This window comes from Xiphophorus hellerii, chromosome 13, assembly GCF_003331165.1.
Source record: "Xiphophorus hellerii strain 12219 chromosome 13, Xiphophorus_hellerii-4.1, whole genome shotgun sequence".
Lineage (NCBI taxonomy): Eukaryota > Metazoa > Chordata > Actinopteri > Cyprinodontiformes > Poeciliidae > Xiphophorus > Xiphophorus hellerii.
This window is the reverse complement of record NC_045684.1, coordinates 22641744-22664109: the sequence shown is the minus strand read 5'-3', so window position 1 is coordinate 22664109 and position 22366 is coordinate 22641744. Positions and strand designations below refer to the sequence as shown.

Genomic DNA, 22366 nt, shown 5'->3' with positions numbered 1-22366 from the left:
TAATTAATTTAAGTAATTAATCACTTAATTTAAGTAAATTAATTTACTTAATTTAAATTAATTTATTTTAATTAAATTAATTTAAATTAATTTATTTTAATTTACTTTCACGTGCAACTATTCATCATAACGGGGATCTATGACAACAAACATTTTCTTGTTGGCGATTGGTGAATGCCGGATTCACCGTTGAAGTATGAGGCTTTCTGATTGGACGAATCTGGAAACCCAATCCTCATTGGCTAACGGCAAGGCGGGCGGGTGAACTCAATACCTCAAGGCAGGAAGTAGTTTGTTTGCTTAGCCAACATAACGGGCTCCGTGTCTACCGTGAGTTGGGGGGCTTTAAGTCATTATGTCTGCGGCTGATATGTCCGCCGTGTTGAACATTCTCCGGTCTCTGTATCGGCACATACAGACGCTGGAGGAGTTCGCTGACAGCATCGAGTTCAAGGAAGGAAAGAAGCCGGTTCTGGTTGAGCAGTCGGACCCGAACCGCTTCAAAACGTTTGTCAGAGGTGTGTTTGTGTGCTTTGATAAGGAGCTACAGCAGAGTCCCAGCTGCAGCGAGGTGAGATGAACTCAGCAGCTTTATGAAGAGGGCACAACACCCCTCTTCATTATCGACACGTTCTAAATATTGACTACTGGTGGAAGATGATACAGTGTCTCCCAAAAATATTCATACAGTTTGACCTTTTTCTCCATGTAACAAGTGCATGTTTTAATGCTTTTTATGTAATGGCACAAAGTAGTGCATAACTCAAAAAACATTGGGTACTTCTAAATTCATTTAGTTGTCCTGAATTTTATTGACTGCTATAATAAGGAGGCTCAAATTCACACTTTTCAGATTTTTATTAACTAAATTTATACATTTTATAATAAAATGTATTTTATAATATAGCTTATTTATTATATGTTTTATAATAAAAAACTCTAACTCCTAATCCTAAAAGTGTGATTTTGAGCCTCTTTAATATACCAGCCAATAACACAGTTATATACACAGTTGCAAAGTTGCACAGTAACAGGATGTTATGTAACTTGTGAAAATAAGCCGTACTTTGAGAAAGTATTTATATTCCTTTTCAAAGTGGAATATAAATATGTCATGTGTTTGATGCAAAAACAACCTCAATCATATTGAGAGGTTTGGTTTTCCTAATAATGAGTTATTTTATGTTGTTGCTAGATTTGCACTCTACCAGAACTCCTGGCTTTTGTTCTCAACACCATGAAAAGGAAAAGAAGAAGAAACGTCCTGGCGCATGGCTACAACCTGCTGGCCCTGCCGCAGGAGGATCGGGACGCAGACCACTTCAAATTCCAAGGAGACGTGACCCAAAGTGCCGCCTATGTCCATGGCAGTGACCTGTGGAAGAAAGTCACCTTGCGCCTGGGCACAGACATCACACGCTACCTGCTGGAGAGCTGCTCCGTATTCGTGGCGGTGCCACCTTCGTGCGTTTTCCAGGTGTGCGGCGTCCCGGTGTATGACAGGGTGTCCACGGGCCCACCCTCGAGTGGGTTTCATCTTCAGCCTCGACTTAGGGGGCGCAGTTTGCCTCAGTATGGAAGAGATCAAAGGTCACGGCGCTTTAGGAGAAGACAGAAGGTTGAGAATCTGGCTCAATGCCAGATTAGGAGAAGAAGAAAGGAAAAAGGGAACAAGAGAAGAAGAAAGAGGGGACTCGATCAGCTGGAGGAGGAGACGGGGACTTCCTCAGGAAAGAGGAGACGGTTAGCAAACACGGAAAGCAATCAGGAGCAAACGGTTGAGGAAAGACAGGCTAGGTTTGCGGAACCAGCAACGTCTAGGAGGAATGTGGAAAATGGGACGACTGGTTTCAAACAGACAATTGAGTTGCCATCAACCGAGGGCGGTCCCAGTTGGCGTTCAGGAGCTTTTCCTCCTTTGCCGCCCTCACAATGTTTTATCCGCACACTGGGATTCCTGTACGGCGGCAGAGGCCTGCACAGTTTCCTTCTCAACAGGAAGAAAAAGAGCACCGATGGATCCAGAAGGTTACAAGGGAAAGACCTGATACGAGTCGTCTTCTTCGAGGGCTTGATGTATTTGAACGGTTTAGAGAGGAAACCGAAAAAGCTTCCCCAGAGGTTCTTCAACATGGTTCCCCTCTTTAGTCGGCTGTTACGGCAACACAAGAAATGCCCTTACAGCAAGATCCTTCAGAGAATCTGCCCTTTGGTCGAAGAGTGTAACACTGGACCCGGAGAGCTAAACTCCCTATTACCTAAACACTGTGCGCCCCATCGGGTCTTCCTGTTCGTCAGAGAATGCCTCTCTACTGTGATTCCTCGAGAGATGTGGGGCTCGGACCACAACCGGGTTCATTTCTTCGCCAAAGCCAGGGTTTTTCTCCACAGCGGCAAGTTTGAGAGGTTGTCGCTGGCTGAGCTGATGTGGAACATGAAGGTGAATGACTGCGACTGGTTGAAGATCAGTAAAACCGGTAAGTCAGATATGCTCTCAGATATGCTATTTTTTTTGGTATTGAAAGGTTGAGAGATGTCTGCAGTTCATGCAAGCAAAGGTTCTGTTACACACACCGTTTAGTCCTTAGAAGGTCCGGTTCATTTGGGGAGGTCTGAATGCGCAATTGAACTCTGATGAGAACCTAAACACCAAACTCCGGTTTGCCTAAAAGCCGAGGTCTTGGTTTGGTTGAAGTGAACTTTGCCATAGAACTCTGATTGGTGCGGTTTTAGTTGCGCTTCGTGTTTTTGACGTTCTGAACTGGCTCGTCTTACCTTCAGGCCGAATCCCACCCAGCGAGCTTGCGTACCGGACGCAGATCCTGGGTCACTTCCTGACCTGGCTGCTGGACGGCTTTGTCGTGGGTCTCGTCCGCGCTTGTTTCTATGCCACGGAGAGCGTGGGGCAGAAGAACGCCATCAGGTTCTACCGACAGGAAGTCTGGACCAAACTTCAGGACTTGGCTTTCAAGTATGTACTGAGGTGGTTCTCTGATTACACCCGAGTTTGGGATGCAGAACAGACAGCTTCATTTAAAAATAAAAATTTGTTCTCAGAGGTCACCTCTCCAAAGGTCAGATGGAGGAGTTGTCTCCTGCTCAGGCGGCGTCTCTCCCCAAAGGCACCGTCATCTCCCGACTTCGTTTCATTCCCAAGTCAGACGGCATGAGGCCCATCACACGAGTTATAGGAACGGATCCCAAAACGAGGGTACGCCGGGACTTTTAGATACCTTATCTTATGGAAGTTACAGCTGTAACTTAATTCCTCGTGCAGTTGTTCCAGGCACGGGTGCGGGACTTGCTGGACATGCTGAGGGCCTGCGTGCGCTCCACTCCGTCCCTCCTCGGCGCCACGGTGTGGGGGATGACGGATATTCACAAGGTGCTGAGCTCTCTGGCACCAGCCCAGAAAGACCGACCGCAACCGCTCTACTTTGTCAAAGTGAGTCACAACATCTGATAGTTTGGTTTTTCTCTCAAGCCATTGCGAAATACCTGTTTTTGTAAAATGACAACCAAGGAAGATTTGTATCGGTGTCTTATTTGTCCAACAGGTGGATGTGAGTGGAGCCTACGAGAGCCTGCCGCATGACAAACTCATAGAGGTGATTGGCCAGGCCTTGCGCCCCGTCCAGGATGAGCTCTTCACCATCCGCCGCTATGCCAAGATCTGGGCAGATTCCCACGAGGGCCTGAAAAAGGCCTTTGTTAGACAGGTGCTGTTATTTGACTTCATAGATAACTATGCTATGTGACTAGTGTAGTGCTAGAATCTTAAATGATCCTTCTAGCAGCTAGAAGGATCATTTTATGGTATAGAAGGATATATACCATATATGCACAGTTACTTTATGTAGTTGGTTTACACCCAATGCTCAATATAATATCATAAGTATGAAATGAACATACTCTTGTCTCATTTTGCTGGTTTTAATCGACTATTAATCCTTGCAGTAAAAAAATCTTACCAATTATGTTTGTTTCATCGATCGTAGCAGCTGTTTTTATCTATTTTTATAAAACATGTTGACCATGCTGGAGAAAAAAATTCATTGTTGGTACAATATTTATGCTATTTGCATCCCTAGAGCTCTATCGCATTTTGTCACAGCCTCTAACTTTAACATACCTAATAGGGGTTTTAGGTGATAGACACATTGTTTTTAAATTTTATTTTACAAAAAAAAAATGCCCTTTTCTTTTTTTTTGGGCTACTCTCTCGTCTGGTCTCAGATTCCTAACTTGATAAACTTTGGCTAAGTCAATCTAATACATGTGAATGTGTTGATGTAAGCTATGCTATTGTAGCTGCTGAAGAAAAGCAGCCCTGATGCTGCTTGCCACCATGTTTCACACTGGGTACAGCTTTTTACATATAGACTAGCATTCTCTGTTCCCTACGTTTGTGGCAAAGTGCAAGCAGAACTTTTTATATATACTTTTTTTTTCTTCTTGCCACAACTTTAGATTAAATCACACACAGTTGGTCTCTAATTTCTAACTGAGTGACTTTTGAAGCACTGTATCTGTATTTCTTTAGCAGCGTTCGGGGAAAGCAGAGCCCACCACAAAAGTGTGTCTCACATTTCACTTTTCTTCTTTGGGGAAAGAAAATGTCTGTTTTTCTCTGCTGTCATTTTTGTTGCCATAGGCAGACTTTCTGGAGGGCAACATGGGATCCACCAACATGAAGGGATTTTTAATGTCGTTGCAGAAGAGTGCAAAACTCCACCATGCCATCCTAGTAGAACAAGTGAGACTTGGATTACAATTTGAAGCCCTTTTATGTTGGGATTTAAATAAATTTTCCCACATTAACCTCAATTTTTCTCTGTTTTTGCAGCATTTCTGCTCTGATCTCCGAGGCATAGAAGCTTCACAGTTCTTCACCCAAATGCTAACAGGCAGCGTAGTTCAGTATGGAAAGAAGTAAGTCATGCTTATCTTACTAAACATCCTGGTTTGTTTAATACACTTGTTCCAAAGCACGACCCCGCACGTTGCAGGACGTACCACCAGTGCCGAGGGATTCCTCAGGGATCGGTCGTGTCCTGTCTGCTCTGTTGTTTGTGTTACGGCCACATGGAGAACGTTCTATTCAAAGACATCACTAAAAGCAAAGGGTAGGGCAGAAACTTCCTGTTGTGGTCCATCTTCTCCAGAAGGGGGCAGTGTTTTTGGATCTCACTTGTCTCTTTGGTTCTCAGGTGTTTGATGAGATTGGTGGACGACTTCCTCCTTATTACTCCAGACCAACATCAAGCACAAACCTTTCTGAAGTATGGCTCAAACATGAGAAACCTCATTTTCATGATCTGTTTTTAGATAAACACTCGTATGTACTTAAATGAGTCTGAACTCGAACACTGGGTGCAGGACCTTGCTGGCTGGAGTACCACAGTATGGTCTAATGGTCAATCCACAAAAGGTGGCGGTCAACTTCCAGCTACCGGGAAGTGTGGGCTCCTGTACGGACATTCGCATGTTGCCTCCTCACTGTCTCTTCCCGTGGTGTGGGCTGCTGCTGGACACCCACTCCCTGGACGTCTATAAAGACTATTCGAGGTGAAACCTGTCGTCAGCTGAGCCATTACCTGCAGTCTGTTTGGTTCAAGTTATTGCACTTTTTGCCTTTCCTTTATGGTTTCTTGTAAACTGTGTGACCTCTTCCTCCATGCACTTTGCGCCAAGTCGTAAATGACTCCCATGCTAGTATGGAGGATGTTTTTCCTGGCATTCAGTGCTTTGCCAAGGTTTTTTTCTTTTTTTAGATGACAATGAAATGCAGCACTTGTTATGTGGCACTGAGCTTTGTAGCAGGGTTTTTGCAGGTTTCAACAACTCGGATTTAAGACTTTTTAAGGTTGCTTTAAGACTGTTGTTAATGAAATTCAAAACCTGCGTCACGACGGAAATGTCCCCCCCCCAAAAAAATCACAAATAAATAAGTTGTATGGCTTGAACATTGTTTAGTCAACTGGCAATAAAATTCCACTTACCCATAATGGATGTAACAAAAAACATCCATCAGCTAGAGGGAAATGAAAATGCTAGCAGCTAGTGGGAAATAAAAATGCTAGCTGCATAGCTTTTTTTATCTATGCAATTTAGTCAGCTATCTAGCAAGGGTATATTAACAGATAGCCAAATTTGCATTTACCCATGATGGTTGTAAGAAAAGTAGCCAGATAGCTAGACGTATAACTTCTTCTATTACAGCCATCGTATATTTACAATATACAAAAATGTACATTGTAAAAAATGTATCTTTTACAATATACATTATATATATATAATTCTTTTTTATCTCTTACAGCTATGCTGGCCTGTCTCTACGATACTCCCTCTCTCTGGGGTCTTTCCATTCAGCTGGACACCAAATGAAGAGGAAGCTGATGGCCATCCTTAGGCTCAAATGTCATCCTCTCTTCTTGGACTTGAAGGTTGGAGTTGAAAGGACCTCGTAAAATTTTAGAAATGTTAAAACTCAACTTGGGTTTCTACTCTGATAGATGCTAGAAAAATGTACAGCCAGTGAAAGGCTTGGATCTTTTTTTGTCACAGCTGGTTGCAGCTTTAACAATCACACTAGGCTGGATAGATGTGTAGAAATCGGTATTAATTTCCTTGATTTTGGGAGATCTGCGATTGGCTGATACTTAATATCGGCTTGTCAGATTGGTTTCTTCTCTACCTCTGCCATTGCCGGAATGCAAGTATTGACCGATCTCCCAAAATGCCTCATAGGTCGACCTTATCTAAGTCCACTAAACACCAGTGAAATGAATGGCCAAACTCTAATGACCAGATTCATCCCACAGTTTCACATCTAAGGCGAAAGCCGCCGTTCTCCCCTTCAGACTGCGGTCCGACAATAAGTCGAAGCTCATCCACACTCACCATATCGAACTATGGCGAGGTTTGAGTTTTTACTGAGCGTTGGACTGGTTTTGCTGTAACCAGGCCAACATAAATGCTGCAGGTTGGCCAGCAACTGTCATGAATTTAAACCAACAGGTTTGACTCTCGGCACATTGTTGAGAACTAGACTTACAGTACTGCACGGTACAGGAAATGTATAACATACAACAGAAATACTCACAGATGACAAAATATTTCTCTCTCTTTGCTTTCATGCTTCGAAACAATCACGTCGTTTTAGACTAACTCCCTTGAAGCGGTCTACAGGAACATCTACAAGCTGGTGGTGCTGCATGCATGCAGGTAAAAACAACTGAGTTGCGACTCTTTCTGCATTCCTTGTGTTTTTGTTTAAAGCCCCACAAGATATCTTCGGCCGTCTCCTGCCAGCATCGTCAGGATTTCTGCATGTTAAACATGTCAGGGAGGACATGCATGACTCGCATGCCTTCCCCATGTAAACTCACCAACCTCAACCTAATAACCTCATTAAGATAATACCGATACCAAACTAAACTGCTGTTACTCAATATCTGCTCTGACCTGGAACTTAATTGTTCAGCCTGTCATTCCCAGAACACACTTATCTAAAGGTAATGTTAGTTTTATCTTTATTTTTTTCCAGGTTTCATGTGTGTGCACAGAGTTTGCCCTTTGGTCAAACAGTTGCGAAGAATCCGCTTTACTTCCTGCAGATGATCTGGGACATGGCTCAGTATGCCAATAAGCTCCTCAGGTCCAGCAACAAGGGTAACACTTCCACAAAAGAGTTAAGAAAAGCACCGTATTTAGATCTTCCCTGCATAGTTTCGTGTTTTTTTTCTTTTCTTCAGGGCTAATTTTAGGCAGTAAAGCCCAGACAGGCATCGTGCAATACGAGGCGGTGGAGCTGCTTTTCTGTCTCAGCTTCCTGCTGGTGCTCTCTCAACACCGTCAGCTCTACAGGGACCTGCTGACGCATCTACACAAACGTTTGTATCCACAGAGAATCATTTTCCAAGAAAATGATTGTAGTTATTGCTGTTCATCCTTTAAATGCTGTGCTTCCTCCGTTCCTGTGTTTCGATCTCAAAGGCTTCGTTGTTAGCAATGGCGTGAGGTAGAGTTTAGTTCAGGCCTAAAAAAAATCCAACCTGACCCGACTATAGGCCCGAACCCGAAACAAACCCAACATGTTATTTTGATAAAAATTTTACTGCTTTTATTTTTAGAGCATCATCTGAGTAAGCAGTGTAACGTCTCTGTGTTGAAGTCGAGCAGAAAGGGCCGAGAATTTCACATGTCGTTAAAAGTCTATTTTTAGTTGCAAATGAATCCTTTGCTACAAATGATCAAGCATATACTAAAGAAATACTATAATTTCACATTTTAGGATATAAAATGTTTGATTTCTTATTTTAAAAAAGGAATTTAATTATTTATTTCTAATTTTTATATTGCACGAAATAAACCAAAGTGTTTTAATGAATAATGAAATGAAATCTGACTTTTTTTAAAAGTCCGATTAATCGCCAAAATAACTTATGAAGCAATTAATTAATTAATGGTGGCAGCCCTAAATTTAATACAGCCAAATCAACTTATTTGGAAATCTGTGGCAACAGTTGAGTCTGATAATTTTAGTCATGAGTGTCCTAGTAAAAGTAAAAACAAACCCAAACCCCCAATCAGACAAGATATTTTACATTTTCATAGAGCACTTTCCCTCAAAATTATACCTAATAAAATATTTTAATAGAGTGGGACTGTTTAGTGATTATCAGCTGATGAAGATGAATCTGATCAACTTTAATCAAACTTCACAATTGAGAAAAGCTTTTTCTCATTTCTCACATCCTGAACATTGCAGTGTTTTCCTTTCAAGTGTCAACAGGCAATAAAATTTCATATTTATCAAAACATGTCAACATTCGCAAGAGGTCATAAAAACATCCATCTGTTTCCCTGAGAGTTGGAATCAAACATTACACATTTAGTATCAGGCAGATGAAATGTTGCCATCAGCGTTGTGACAGTTCGTCCTTAATGACGACTAGCTCTACATTCAGTTTAACCGGGTTTGAATGAATGAATTTGTAGATTAATACCTAAATGTTTTGAAGTAAGTTTGAGCTTTAGCTTCCACTAGTTCGTCATATCATCACATGACGTCATTTCCAAATTAGCGTATTTTAATACTTGTTTGTAATTGCTACCACGCTCTTCCTTCTCATAAAATCCTGACTGTTTTCTAACTGGTTGGCTAACAAAGTCTTCAGTTGGATAAGTAAATAAATAGTCACTTTTTCTCTTCATGTGTCTGATGGTCTAAGAGGAAAACTAGAGCGCAGCAGGATCTTCTCTGCTCGTCTTTGCTGGATTATCTGCCCATCAATAATAAATCGCTGTTTTATTTGTTAATTCTGAGGATTTGAGTTTGAACCCTGAGTTAATATTCTTGTTTATATAGTGAAGTTAAAGATGGCATAATAAAGTTATAAGTGAGTGGACCTATGTCAGCCAAATGTGAGTTTTTACAACAACTTCTCGCATGCTAACACACACTGTTCACCTCCAAACAAAGGCACCACTACGGCTTTGCCCCACTCTGTGATAAATATGTTGAATTAGAACTTTGCTTCTCATGTTGTTGCCAAAGAAAGCTATCCATAAATTGCATGAAAGCAGCTATTGCCGTTAAAAGAAAGCCCATTGTTTGAAGTGTGAACTACGTTACGGGTGTTATTCCAAGGTAAAATATCAAAATACGACTTTCGATGAAAACCTGAGTTGCTTTTTATTGCCAGCTTTTGTCTGATTTTACTGGGTGGATTGTTTAATTGTATTGTTATAGAATTGAAAAAGCCGCCTCATCCGCCGCTCTCCTCTTCCTGACAGGGAAGCGCAGACTGGAGCGACGGCTGGGGGATTTGAGGCTGGCCAGGGTTCGTCAGGCCTCAAACCCCAGGACCCCCGTGGACTTCTTGGCCATCCGAATGTAATCGGCAGCCCTCTGCGGGAACTTTTTCACCCTGTGCGCAGTCCCAGCAGAAACCTACTGACCCTGCGTGCGCTTTTGCGTTTTTTCTTCTTCCTTTTTTTTGGTGCGTTTTCGGAAACTGACGGGCTAACGCGACACTGCCATCCCTTCCCCGTTGACGGCTGCAGCTCTTTTCCTGAGCGTCGAGCTGGGACAGAGGGAGGGTTATGGTTTCCCCAAATGTCATTGGATATAAAGGTCAAAACGAAAACGCAAGGGTTTCTTCTGGTGTTGACAGAGAGGACCTCTGGTGTTTTACTGTCCTGTCACCATGCCAAAGAATTGACGTTTTTATTCCCAACGCATGGAGGAAAACAGTCTTTAGTCATATGGTGTAAAACATTTAGGAGATAAACCTGCGTCATAAACATGCCCTATTAAATAACAGGAAATCTTGTAAAGATGAATATTTAAACATCGCCCAGCTACCAAGGTTTTATCCCTGAACTGTTTGTCTGTGGACTTTGGTTTAATCGTGGTGGTAGTTTTCCACATAGAAAGCATGATGTCACCGAAGAAAATATTCAAATACAGCATGCTAACAACAGGATGTTCTACTTATTTTTTTTTATGCCAATTTCATAAACTCATCCAAATCCAATTTTTTTTTTTTTTTTTAATTTCTGACATTTGGAATTACAGAATCTTTGAAATCTCTTTTTCAAATAAAAGAATCGAGTCTCTGTTTCAGAACATGTTCAACAAACATGCAAAGTATATGAAGGAATTCACTGTTAAATAAAAGTCTTTTCAAGTGTGAAAATTGATCGAAGTGTAGAAATATGTCTCTTATTATTTCACATGTCCAGTTCAAATGTATCTTCATAATCAAATTAATGGGAGTATAATGGGCGACTTCGGACGGAAATGCTGTTCATCCTTTAAATGCTTTGTTTCCTCCGTTCCTGTGTTTCGATCTCAAAGGCTTCGTTGTTGTAGGGGTTGGGGGAAACATTGGCAGAAGACCTCTTAATTCCACAGCAGATCAGGTTGTAGACGGCCACCACAGGGATAGAAAGGACGGGGACAACGATGAGGAGGACGATTATGCCGAACACCCACTTTGGGTATTCCTTCGGCTCAGTTTGAGGAAATTTTTCCTAAGGAAAAAGAAATACAGAAGCTCAGAAAAATGGAGTATACTTTGAAAATAAATGCAGTGAAAGAACTTTTGATCTGAATGAACCATATTTCTATCTTTTTGATCATAACTAATAGCCTTTAAATGGGTTGGGCTGAAATATAAATGTGACATTGCAAATTACAATTTTTTTTTACGCTAAGCTAAATTTCTTCTTACAGTAGGACATGTGTTGCTCATTACGGTTAGGTTAAACGGCCTGATACGTACAATATTACCTTTTGTGTCTGTACATTAGTTAAAACTAAAAAAAGAATATATCGCTCTTGAAAATTTGGGCTGTTCAGAAATCGGCAAGTTATTTTATTTTCAAAAGAATGAGCGCAGAACTAGCATAGCATAAACCTGACGCACACTGTACCTTTAAAGCTTAAAGCCAGCTACCTTGGTGATGTCACTTTTTTGAGGCAAGTGATAAATAGATTTCACTTCGTTTTAGCTGAAAGAAAATGTTTCTATTTGGTTGATCAAGGATTTTTTTTTTCTACTATTAACAATTTGTTAAGTTGAGTCTGTTGAGGTTTTAATTTTGTGTGTGTGTATATATATGCCATTTTAAAGTCAATAATTAAAAACTTCCAACTGTAAGTATGATGTCATGCAAAAGTTGACTTGCTTACATAATCTGGGTTCCATGCAGGATATGTTGGATATGCATTAGCCTGGAGAGCCACGTAAGCAACAAAAACCACCAGGAGCAGCAATGGACTAATCACCATCCAGCATGCCTTCCAGTACATGTTGAGCTTCCTCCCGGTCATGAAGTAAATGTCTTCACTAAATCTGTCAGAGGAAACGGAGTTGTATGGAAGATAGGATTATGTCATTTGCACAAAAAGGTAAGCAACTTTATGTTTGGTTGATTTTTCTTCCTTAAAGAATTATTCTCTGTAATAATTCTTTAAGCAAAGTCTGTTTATTGCCCCTTCAATGTCACTTCCTAAGGATGATGTAATGAAAACTTGCCATATCCTGTCTGTCAATGTCAAAAAATCTTTTTGTGGAGGCAATGTCAATGCAGCGAGACATGAAAATATCCCATATCTTCCCTTTTTAGGGACCAAACTCGAACCTCCGAGATGTCAGCGCCTTCTCCAAGCAAAGCCGGGATTCCCAGAGACCACCTTCAGAATTCAGAGTGGAGCATAAGGTCGGCTCATATTCTATACCTCAACTCCATTGAACGCATTTTTCACCTGGGTGCTGCTTTTCACGCCAGCGGAATCACTAGAACTACATTGGATGACTTGTGGGAAATTTTAATCCAAGAATAGGATGCCATCCCACAATGACCAAGTTGGTGACTATAAGGAGGAGATGCCAGACTTTGGTGATAGTGTAAGGACATGCCATTGCTTGTCAAAATCATAAACTGTAAAATTTTCATTTTATCTTTTTATTTGACCTTTAATCATCCTATCCAATGGATATGGAATAATCTTTTTATTTAAACCTTTTATAGAAAAAAGTTGTTTCAATGAGAAAAAAAACCTTTGATAGTTATTAAGATTATCAGATCTTCTCGTGACCACTGATGTTGATGTATTACAAGATTAGGTCTTTTCTTTGACTTTATTCTCGTATTACTCCAACTTCATTGTCTTATTTTAATCTCGTTATCACTTTATTCTATTTATGCTATTATGGTATTAGTTTGACTTTATCGTCATTCTACTTTACTCTTGTAATTCTTGTAACACTATGACTTTGTTCTCACAATATTCTGACTTTATTCCTGTAATATTGTGACTCTTTTCTTGTAGTTTAAAATGTTTTTGTCTTAACCTGGCTCTAATACTTTGTCGATATAGAAATGAATTTTCCTTGCCAATGTGATGTCGTTTAAAAGCCGATAAACAGGCTTTCCATTGGTATTACATTTATCACAAAGAAGCATTGTTGCAATACAGAAATAATTAACCAAACTCAATTTTTTTTTAATTGTATAGTTGTGCAAGATTGTAAGAGGGGCCATGGGGAACATGGAGGAATACTTACGTTTTCATTCCGTGGACGTAAGCGACCCCGATAATCTCACAAAATGCGATGATGAGTAGCGGTACGGATCCCACATAGCTGTTGAAGACCTCCACCCAATAGTTACCGGAGCCCAGGGTGAAGATGAGGCCAACCAAAAACGAGACCAAACAGACGATCGCTAAAGAAGTGAGGGAAATGTTAATTCAGAGAGGGAGTTCAGTTCCTCCATGAATAAGACCGGATACAAGCTGAATCACCTGTCAAAACTTCATGGGAGAGCCACTTTGGGACCAGTTTGAGCTCCTTGAGAGGCGTGAGGATTCCCTCTATGTTGCCAAACATGGAGGACAGTCCCAGACTGAAGAGCATAACGAAGAACAATATGGCCCAGACCTGGGACCCAGGCATCTCTAAGACTGCCTCTGTGAATACAATGAAGGCCAGGCCTGTTCCAGAAGCACTCTTGGAGAGGGAGATTAAAGTCAGGCAGGAGAAAATGCTTCATCATGTACAAAAAGAATGTTTAGTCTTTTACAGGACAAGGAGCAACACAAAGGATCATAGTGTGTGGCATGATTGAACAAGAGGAGTGCAGAAAACATGAGTACCTGATCAAGAAACTCCTGTAGATCACAGACCCTTAAGGGTAAAGAAGATATTTCTCCTGGATGTGTCAGATTTAAGTAATCAAACCACTGGTCGTAGTTTTCCAGTGTCATGTTTCGTTCTGCGATGTCAAAGTGGTTAGTCAGAGTCAGGATGTTCCTGTAGACGAGATTAGAGACGCTATTTCTACAAATTTCGCTGGACCACACTTCATTCTCCGTAGAAGCAACCACAGATAGCCATGCAAACGTACTCTTCTAGACAGGTGTTGAAGCCAGTCCTAGCTTTGAACCCCAGGATGGAAAAAATGGGAATGGATGCATAGAGGGATGTGGCACTGTTTGTTATTCCCACAACAAGAGCATCTCTCTCACAGTCATTCCTAAAAGTCAAGAAAAAAAAATAAAACGGAGGAGTCCCCCCCCACTATTGGTGGGGGGGGGACCCCCAATACTGGGGGTGCCCCCCCCCCACTAACTTGATCTGCCTCAAGTTGCCTCTCAACTTGAGGCAGATCAAGTTGAGAGGCAACTGACCTGCCTCTCAACTTGATCAGTTGTTTGATGCCTCACCTCTCTGGATTATAGCTGGAGAATGCTATTAGACCTCCGAAAGCCACAGAAAGAGAGAAGAAGATCTGGGTTGCAGCGTCTAACCAAACCTGGGGGCTCTTAAGTATTTCCCACTGCAGTAAGGAGAACAACATATCAATTACACCTGTTTTTTTGGTTTTGTTTTGTTTTTGTCTAGGGTACAAAACATGTTATGTCACGGGCAAGCTCACGTCAGGAGTGAAGAGGTACTGCAGCCCATCAGTAGCTCCAGGCAGAGTGAGGGCACGGACCAGGAATATGGTCAGAACCAGGTAAGGGAATGTGGCCGTCACATACACAGCCTGAAAAGGTTCAAAACATCTCGATGAGAGATTCTGGTTTTCATTTAAATCAAAGGTGTAGTTGTTTATTCATCTGCAGCAGGCACGGAACGCTATCAGATGACCTTTAGTCAATTACCATAGTTTCATTGTTTCAGGAAAAAAAAAGGTTACATAACATTTATTAACTGATTTTACAGTGATCTAAAAAATATTGCAGATCACTATCAATATCTTGCCAAAAAGATATTGGCAGGATCTACTGTTGAAGCGCTACATTCAGCAATGTTGAAATCCAACGCGTCACAATGAGAATGTGAGGATGCTCTCAATCTAATTCATATAGGTGAATGTTTTCATGTATTTCATTAACACTCCTGGTTGTTTATGGTGGTGTTGAATTATTCTGTATCTCGTTCGTTAGTTCATTTGTTGTATATTTGCAATTTTCTCAGAGTTTTCTGGAAAAAATAAATAAATTAAAAGCGAAACTCATGAGCATAGTTTTCACCCACTTAAAAATAAGAACGAGTGTAAATGTCTACGACTAGAAGAAACTTTTTACGGCTTATGACCAAAACTTCAACACAGATTTCAAGCATTATTCAACAGAAAGTTCACAAAATAGCAGAATAAATCAGAATTTAGTCGTATAAAACAAGCAAGAGGAAGCTAGCCGCACTAAATGTTCTCAAAATTAGCAAAAACTGCTAACGCACAAAATTAGTTCCACAGTTAGCCCATTAGCCGATTAGCGAACGTGTGCCCACCACTGGAAAATGACCAAAACTACGAAGGTACAAATTGGTGAAGGGGTAAAAATACCTAGCATGTAGTGTGGTAGTACTTCTCTGTTTTTTACTGTGATATCACTGTGATATCACTGTGATATCACTGATATCACAGTATCAGTGATATCAGTGATTAACAGTCTCTGTTAATCGTTTTCTAATAGATGACTGCGTGTTTTTTAAAAACTCAATTGTTTGTAAAAGTTTTGTGTTTCTTTTTCTTGTTAAGTTCAGTGATAGTTTTAATTTATTTTCAAAATAAATTAAACTATCACTGTTACTGGGAGTATAAAAACTGGTACTTAGTTGAGGAAACAGCTCAAGTAACTTGCCTGCAAGTGGCACACTGCTCGTAGTTTCCTCACTGTATTTTTAAACCAGAGTTGCATTAACAAGATTAATTCAACTGTTTCCATGAAACGATGGAAAAATATTTCGACAGGTTCTCTAGAATCTCACAAAATTGTGAAACCTTGACTTTTTAAAACCTGGTCTGCGCCTTGGTACCAGCCAGCAGCCCATGCCAAATCACAGATTTTGCGTGCTGACCTTCCCCACGGAGTCGATGCCTTTGATGAAGCAGATGTAGATGACGGACCAGGCCGTGGCCAGACAGATGACCATCCACCACTGCAGCGAGCCGCTGATCTCGATGTCTTCGGTGATGTTCAGCGTCTCGCGGTACCAGAAGTAATTCACCGGAGTGCTCTTCTCACACTCGAGGCTGTAGCCTATGGGAACACACCACACCCATAAGACAATAACTGGGATATTAAAAGAAAGAACAACTTTAGGTGATGTTTTTACTTAAAATTACTTCTGATTTCCTTACAGGACGGGTTTAAAAGAAAACACATTTAAATCAATAACTCTTGGTGTCATAAAGCAGTTCACCTGCCAGTATAATAAATCCATCAAAAATAATTCCCGCTCAAAGATTGATGGTTAACCCGGCTGTTAAGTGGTAATCCCTAACTGTGGTTTTCAGCTTATACGATCTTCTCAAAGCAAATTCCCCCACCCTCTCGGACAACTTCCACTGGCACCACTGTGCTTTAAACTTCCTAGTGAATCGTTATTCTTTTATTATTATTACACTGCGTTCAATAAAAGGTATCGAAAGCAACAACACGGCACCAACGTGGACGTTTCTTTTGCTGTTGTTATTTTTCCTCACCTGTTAGGTTATCATTCAAAGGACACTGGCTCCATGGCAGCGGGTTTTGAAAAGAGTGAAAGAAGTACCAGAGCACCCAGGCTATGATGGTGTTGTAGAACATGGAGACCAGGAATGACACCACCATGGAGGCGATGCCTGGACACAAGGAAGAAAAACAGTCAGTCGGAAGGGGTTTTTCCAAAGAAGCCTGAGGAAACAGTGTAGCCGAACACGAAACGGGCTTTCACACCACAAGTAAACAACTTCTTATCAAACTTAGTGTAATTTTTCAAAGAGCTGCTATCAAAATGTGCAACGTTTGCCTTGAAAACTGGGATTTTAGTAGTTGGCTCAAACAAGCAATAAGCATTTTCAAGCTTATTTTGTGGTGTATTTAATATTAGTTAACCTAAAGGTTTATCAGAACCAGAGGCCATTGCTAGAGCTAAAACACGCTATGGACATAGAGTTATATCTAACTTGCTTTAATTATTAACTGAAATATAACCTATTAGACAGGTAAAGTTATTAGGTCAAGGTATTTTTGTACTTTATATTGGGCTCAAGTTTCAGTCATAATCATCTTAATCATTTCAATCATTTATAAGCTTCTTCCCCGCGAGGGAAAAAAAACAAACGAAAAAAACCTTTTGGCAAAATTTAAAAATCAATAAAAAAAATCACGTCTATTTTCCGGGATAAGAATATAATTTGGTTCACTCTTTCAAATTATGAAAGTAATATTTTCATAATAAAAATAACTTTTATTTTTATTATAGCTGTATAAAATACAGTCAAATCCTGTATTTGACTGTTTTTGACCGAGCTCAATAAATTCATTAAAATCATATTTGAGTCTGCCATTGAGTAAAAGTCACTTATTCGTTGAATGCAAAAGGAGTGATAAATACTTTGCATCTTAAGTCATTCTTACTGTGTCAAAAAAAAAAAAAAAGGAAATTTTTGGGTAAAAAGTTTTGCCTTAATTTAAAGACTAAAAAGTTTCCGTCGGCATCGGCCACCTGATGCAAATTTGACTCATTTTCAAATTGCTGCCACACAAAGTCAGAAGAGTGGCCCCCCGGCTCACACTTTGGACAAACCTGTTTTAAATCGTTCTAAAATTTTAACCCCACGAAACGAACAAATGCTAAGCAAGGATGCATCCCGCAGGATTAGGAGCTGAACTTCCACCCACCGACTCCACCCAGCAGCGGAGAGATGTTGTTCCAAACGCCGATGCTGCCCATGCGGAGCCTCTGTCCGATCGCCAGCTCCAGGTACAGCAGGGGGAGGCCCTCGAACACCAGCGCAACCAGGTACGGGATGAGGAATGCACCTGATAACACCATGAAAACTGAGACCTCAAGGCTAGGAGGCTTTATCGTTATACAATAAATCATAACAATTCTGATATGTTTTAACTGAAGTATGAAGTGAATGTTTGTACCAATAAACAGGGACTTTTTTTTTTTTTAAGAGATTCTCTGAGAAAACTGTAGATTTGTAACCAAGAATCCAAGAACACTTCAATGCCTATGTGACCGGCTAATCATTCTGAGGCAGTTACACAAAAACCCGAGATCCTCCCCGTGCGAATCTAAATCTCAGAGTCAATATGTAAAGTTGATAGAGGCTGAGCACCTTTTACTGGAAATGCCTGCTTGCACAACTTCACCTGTTCTCTGGAACTCTTTAGCTTTTGACATACCACCCTGGGAACTATGAGGAAGTAAACACAGAAGTTGGGCACATTGATCCGAACACCTGTCCCCCTGATGTCAGAAATCCAGACACACATGAGATACGAGGAACTCAAAGGCAGCATCCTCACCCCCTCCATAGATCTGGCACAGGTAGGGAAACCGCCACACGTTGCCAAGCCCAACCGCAAAGCCAATGCATGTCAGCAGGTACTGGACCTTGTTGTCCCATTTGGGTCTCTCCTCCGTAGCAGAATTCTTTTCTTCCCCCATCCTTGGATAATGCAAATAAACCCCCCTTCCAAAGAAAGAAGGCTCAACAAGGTCACAGTTGTTGTATTAACCCAGGTCTTATTCCCTCATGCAGGTAGTTCTGATTTGGTCCAGATTTCACAGTCCGGAGCGGTCTTGTCAGAGTGATGCCCGGAGCTCCTCTCCCTGTCCTTTATCTGACTCTCCTCCAATGGAACTACTGCTTCTGACTCAAGAGCAGCAGCTTTTTATTGGATTTTCTTTTTTTTTTTTTATGGTGAAATCAGGTCGCAAACAGGGAGTGAGAGCACACAGCACGAGTGATTTAGTGGTTAAACCTCCCTCCGTGTTCAAAATGGGAGTGTTCCCAGCTAATTAATGGATAACCTGGTGATGCTGCGTGCTGCAGTGAACGACATCTGCGTGAGGAAGAACCGATCGCACAGAGGCATCGTGACCGCAGCGCTTCCCGACCGCGAGCCATGTCCGTGCTCGGTCGGGAACAAAAAGGAAAAAAAAAAAAAGACTTTACACAAATGAGGTAATTTTTTCTATATATTTGTAAAGGTTTTCTTTCTTTACTTTTCCCACTTACAGCTAATCTGTTCAGCAGCTGCAAGTGCAGGACAAGTTGTAATTGCGTATTGTGGTTCGGCTGCTCAGAACAGACCACAGATCAGAATGTCCAATCCAGTGAAGCAGCTGTTGCTACTTTATGTATACATGTAACAAAGCAGGAGAAACAAAAAAGTTGTCATCTTGTGTTACTTTATGGGGAGTGGGAATTTCGATATCCGTTTTCAGGTTAGATAAAAGTGTCACTTTTTAAACTTTTAACTCGTGTGTGTTTTTTTTTTTAGTTCCTGTGTAATAGTTTAAAAAAAACAAAGCATAATTCTTGCCTAGACGATAAAACTGCTAAGTTTTTAGTAGTGCAATAAAATGCCGGATACACAAAGCTGTAAAATGCTTTATGTGTTGCATAAAATGGCGGAGTGATCAGTTGTGGTCTGCCCTCAATTACTCCTTGCAAACATTGGCAGATCTTGCATGAATGCAGATGATCAAACATCCACTCATCGGCCTTTGGATTTAGCTTTGAATCAAGAGCTTCACTAAAACACCAACATTATAATCAGTGGTTAGCAGTGCTTGTGGCGCCTCCCCAGGTTATTCTACCCTGGGAGGTGAGCCATATCCACAACCACTACTGTCTGCAACTCTCCCATAGTAGCACAGCAGTTAGATTTAAACAAAGAATGGGTTTTAAATCAGTAAATTAGAACAAAAATAAGGAGTTAGTAAAGCCTAATCAATGAATCAAGAAGGGAAAAAAAAAAGATGAACGATTACCACAAAAGTTCCACCAGGAACTATTTTAGCTAGCTTTTAATTGCGCCTATGAGACTCAGCAGCCTCTACTGTTTTGTAGTCAAAATCGTAACGACATCAAAAGCTAATTAATCAGTAACCTCCACATTTGGCACTCGATGTCTGATTTTTTTTACTGTCTGTAGCTCGGCTGGAATAAATGTCAGGCTGTCACAACAAGCTGTTCTATGTCAAAATTGTGCAAATGGCTTGTAATTTTCCATGCCCTGGTTGTCATGGTGTCTCATCTGGGTGAGTCCTTTTTTTGTTCTCATTGCCTCGTATTTTATTGCAGACCAGTGTGAAAATGTTTAACCATGGCTGTTTGTTTTCTTTTCTCTATCTATCTATCTTTTACTTTCAAACAACCAGAACCTTTTGTCAGCCAACAACCGTGTGCAGCACATCGAGAAAATTGTTTTTCACTTTCATCCCCTGAACTTTTGGTTATTTTCTCCCTGCGTGTGATTCTGCAAATAATGTTGCAAAATCTGTGGCTAAAATGGTGTCGCAAAAATAACCACAACTTTTTCTCAGAATGGAGAGGAGACAGAAAACATCTACTGCTGATGCATTCTTCAGTTCGAATGTGTTTAATCACTGGGGGGGGGGAATAATCCAACATTGATAGACAATAATTTTTTTCCCCACACAATTACATGTATAATGTTCAGAAAATTTTATGTAATTGAAATAACTTTATTTAAAATTTCTAAATTGTTCATACTGTGTAGGAATATTTTTGAAATAATCCAAACCTTTCTCAGTCCCCGGGGCGTTAACAAGGCGTAGCGAAGGGGCCCATCTTGTTCAGCCAAATTTCCAGAAGTGTGTTGATCTCTAAAACTGAGAAAATGCCTACAAGAAAATAACTTCTTTCCCACGTTGCCATATTTAATTAAATTGAAGGACCCAACTGCAGACAGGAAGTAGGCAATGTCACGAGGAAGTAGGAAGGAAGAGCTTACCAAACAGTAGGAAGAACGCAGAACCAGAAACACAGGGGGAAAAAAAAAAAACCTCCAGTGAGGAGAGATGGAAAATTTGAGGATGAGAAATTCAAGAGCAATGATTACCAAAGCGAGGAAGGGGGAAGTTGAATGAACTCAATGAGTAACAGCTGTGTGGGGAGCATGAATACGGGGAGCAGAGGGAAAATGATTAAAATGTAAACACTTCAGAGCAGGACAGATACTGGGAATCGCTCACGCAACGTGACTGGGACAACAAAAACAGAAAGCGACAAGCAGAACTTAAACTCCAAGGGATCATAAGATAAACCTGCAAATATGAACAGTCGAGAACCTGAGCATTTCCTTACACCACACATCTGTTTCCTTACACCACACATCTGGGCAGGATGGCAAAGGAGGTGGAAAAAGACATCTGTAGGGCGCCATGTATTTATTATTAATATATTCATGTGATGAAATATTTTTATTACAAAATCTGTGTAAACCTCTATGGAGGCTGTTTGTGTGTGCACGCTGCCGAAGATCAGGTTTGAGCAGCGCTTTTCGTTTTGCAGGGGGAACGTGAAGGAGGGAGTTCTGCTCAGACAGAAGCCAAGAACAAAAAGAACAAAACACGATGTTTCGCGGGTTACTTGTGTGTGCAACCGTTGACAGAAATCCTTAGAGTGACGCCAAACAGCTGACAGCACAAAGGAGCAATTAGAGCTGGATGTAAGCTTTAATGCATGAGTAGTACATTTCTAACACTGGCAAACTTTTCTTTGTACTTTTTCGTAGAGCCTGTAAGTCTTTGAAAATGAACACATTCTGGTTGTTTATTCATGCAAATACCACATGGTTGTGTTTAGATGCCTCTTTGTTTTTGCTCACCCTCAGGTTTCGTCTTTGTAAGATCGCCCTCCACTGGACGGTTTACTCTTCTACATCCTCTGTGTTTCAACTAGTCCCTTATTTAAATTAAAAAAAAAAAAGTAATTTTGCTGACTTTGTTGGCAACAAATGATGCGTTGAATGCAAAATATAGTGTATATTTCATTTTTATTCACTCACTCCAAAATGTTACTCTGCCTGGCAATAAGACATGCATGTTTTAATAGGAAAACATATTTTCAAGCTATAGAAAATGGATAAAGTGATGACACCTTATAAGTGTTGTTGATTGAGAAAACAGAAATGCATCAATGAAATACATTTATGACAATAAATAGGCAAAACACTCTGCAGTAATACACAAAGTGTTGCCAAAGATAAAGCTAAGCTCATAAATTTTTCCTTTCTGCTTGCACTTAACGTAGACCAGCCGACATACTGCGTACGCGGCCATGGCGGCCAGCAGAAAGATGACGGCGTAGATCCACGGAGGGTGCGGTACCGACGCCTGAACCGGAAACTCTTCCTGGAAACAGACAAAAGTAAAAGCAAGAAAGAAGATAAAAATGTGAAATTAAAATTACAACAAACTGTCATACCCAACTGGCATGCAATTTTGTATTATCTGTTTGAGAAGGAGCAGGTGGAAGATACGAGGTCTTATGAGTTCCTACCTCTTTAATAATCATCAACTTATAAACA

General features: G+C 40.7%; 2 protein-coding genes across 2 annotated transcripts; one reads left to right on the top strand and one right to left on the bottom strand.

Annotated features, from left to right (window-relative positions):
• The first annotated feature begins 173 nt into the window (after nt 1–173).
• Nucleotides 174–10710, top strand: tert (telomerase reverse transcriptase). The gene is made up of 16 exons (XM_032580891.1): nt 174–571; nt 1196–2477; nt 2782–2971; nt 3058–3211; nt 3278–3445; nt 3558–3719; nt 4655–4756; nt 4847–4932; nt 5010–5126; nt 5211–5282; nt 5380–5568; nt 6320–6446; nt 7166–7227; nt 7550–7674; nt 7758–7895; nt 9802–10710. Exons 1-16 carry the CDS (start codon nt 356–358, stop codon nt 9903–9905), a joined length of 3294 nt encoding a protein of 1097 aa, XP_032436782.1. The 5' UTR covers nt 174–355; the 3' UTR covers nt 9906–10710.
• On the bottom strand, nt 10515–18684 carry slc6a18 (solute carrier family 6 member 18). Its single transcript, XM_032580903.1, has 12 exons — nt 18329–18684; nt 17693–17833; nt 16513–16650; nt 15885–16066; nt 14455–14565; nt 14243–14355; nt 13924–14052; nt 13673–13829; nt 13322–13526; nt 13083–13242; nt 11705–11867; nt 10515–11043 (listed from the first exon to the last, which is right to left on the bottom strand). The coding sequence occupies exons 1-12, from the start codon at nt 18468–18470 to the stop codon at nt 10825–10827; spliced, it is 1860 nt and encodes a 619-aa protein (XP_032436794.1). The 5' UTR covers nt 18471–18684; the 3' UTR covers nt 10515–10824.
• Nucleotides 18685–22366: the final 3682 nt, after the last annotated feature.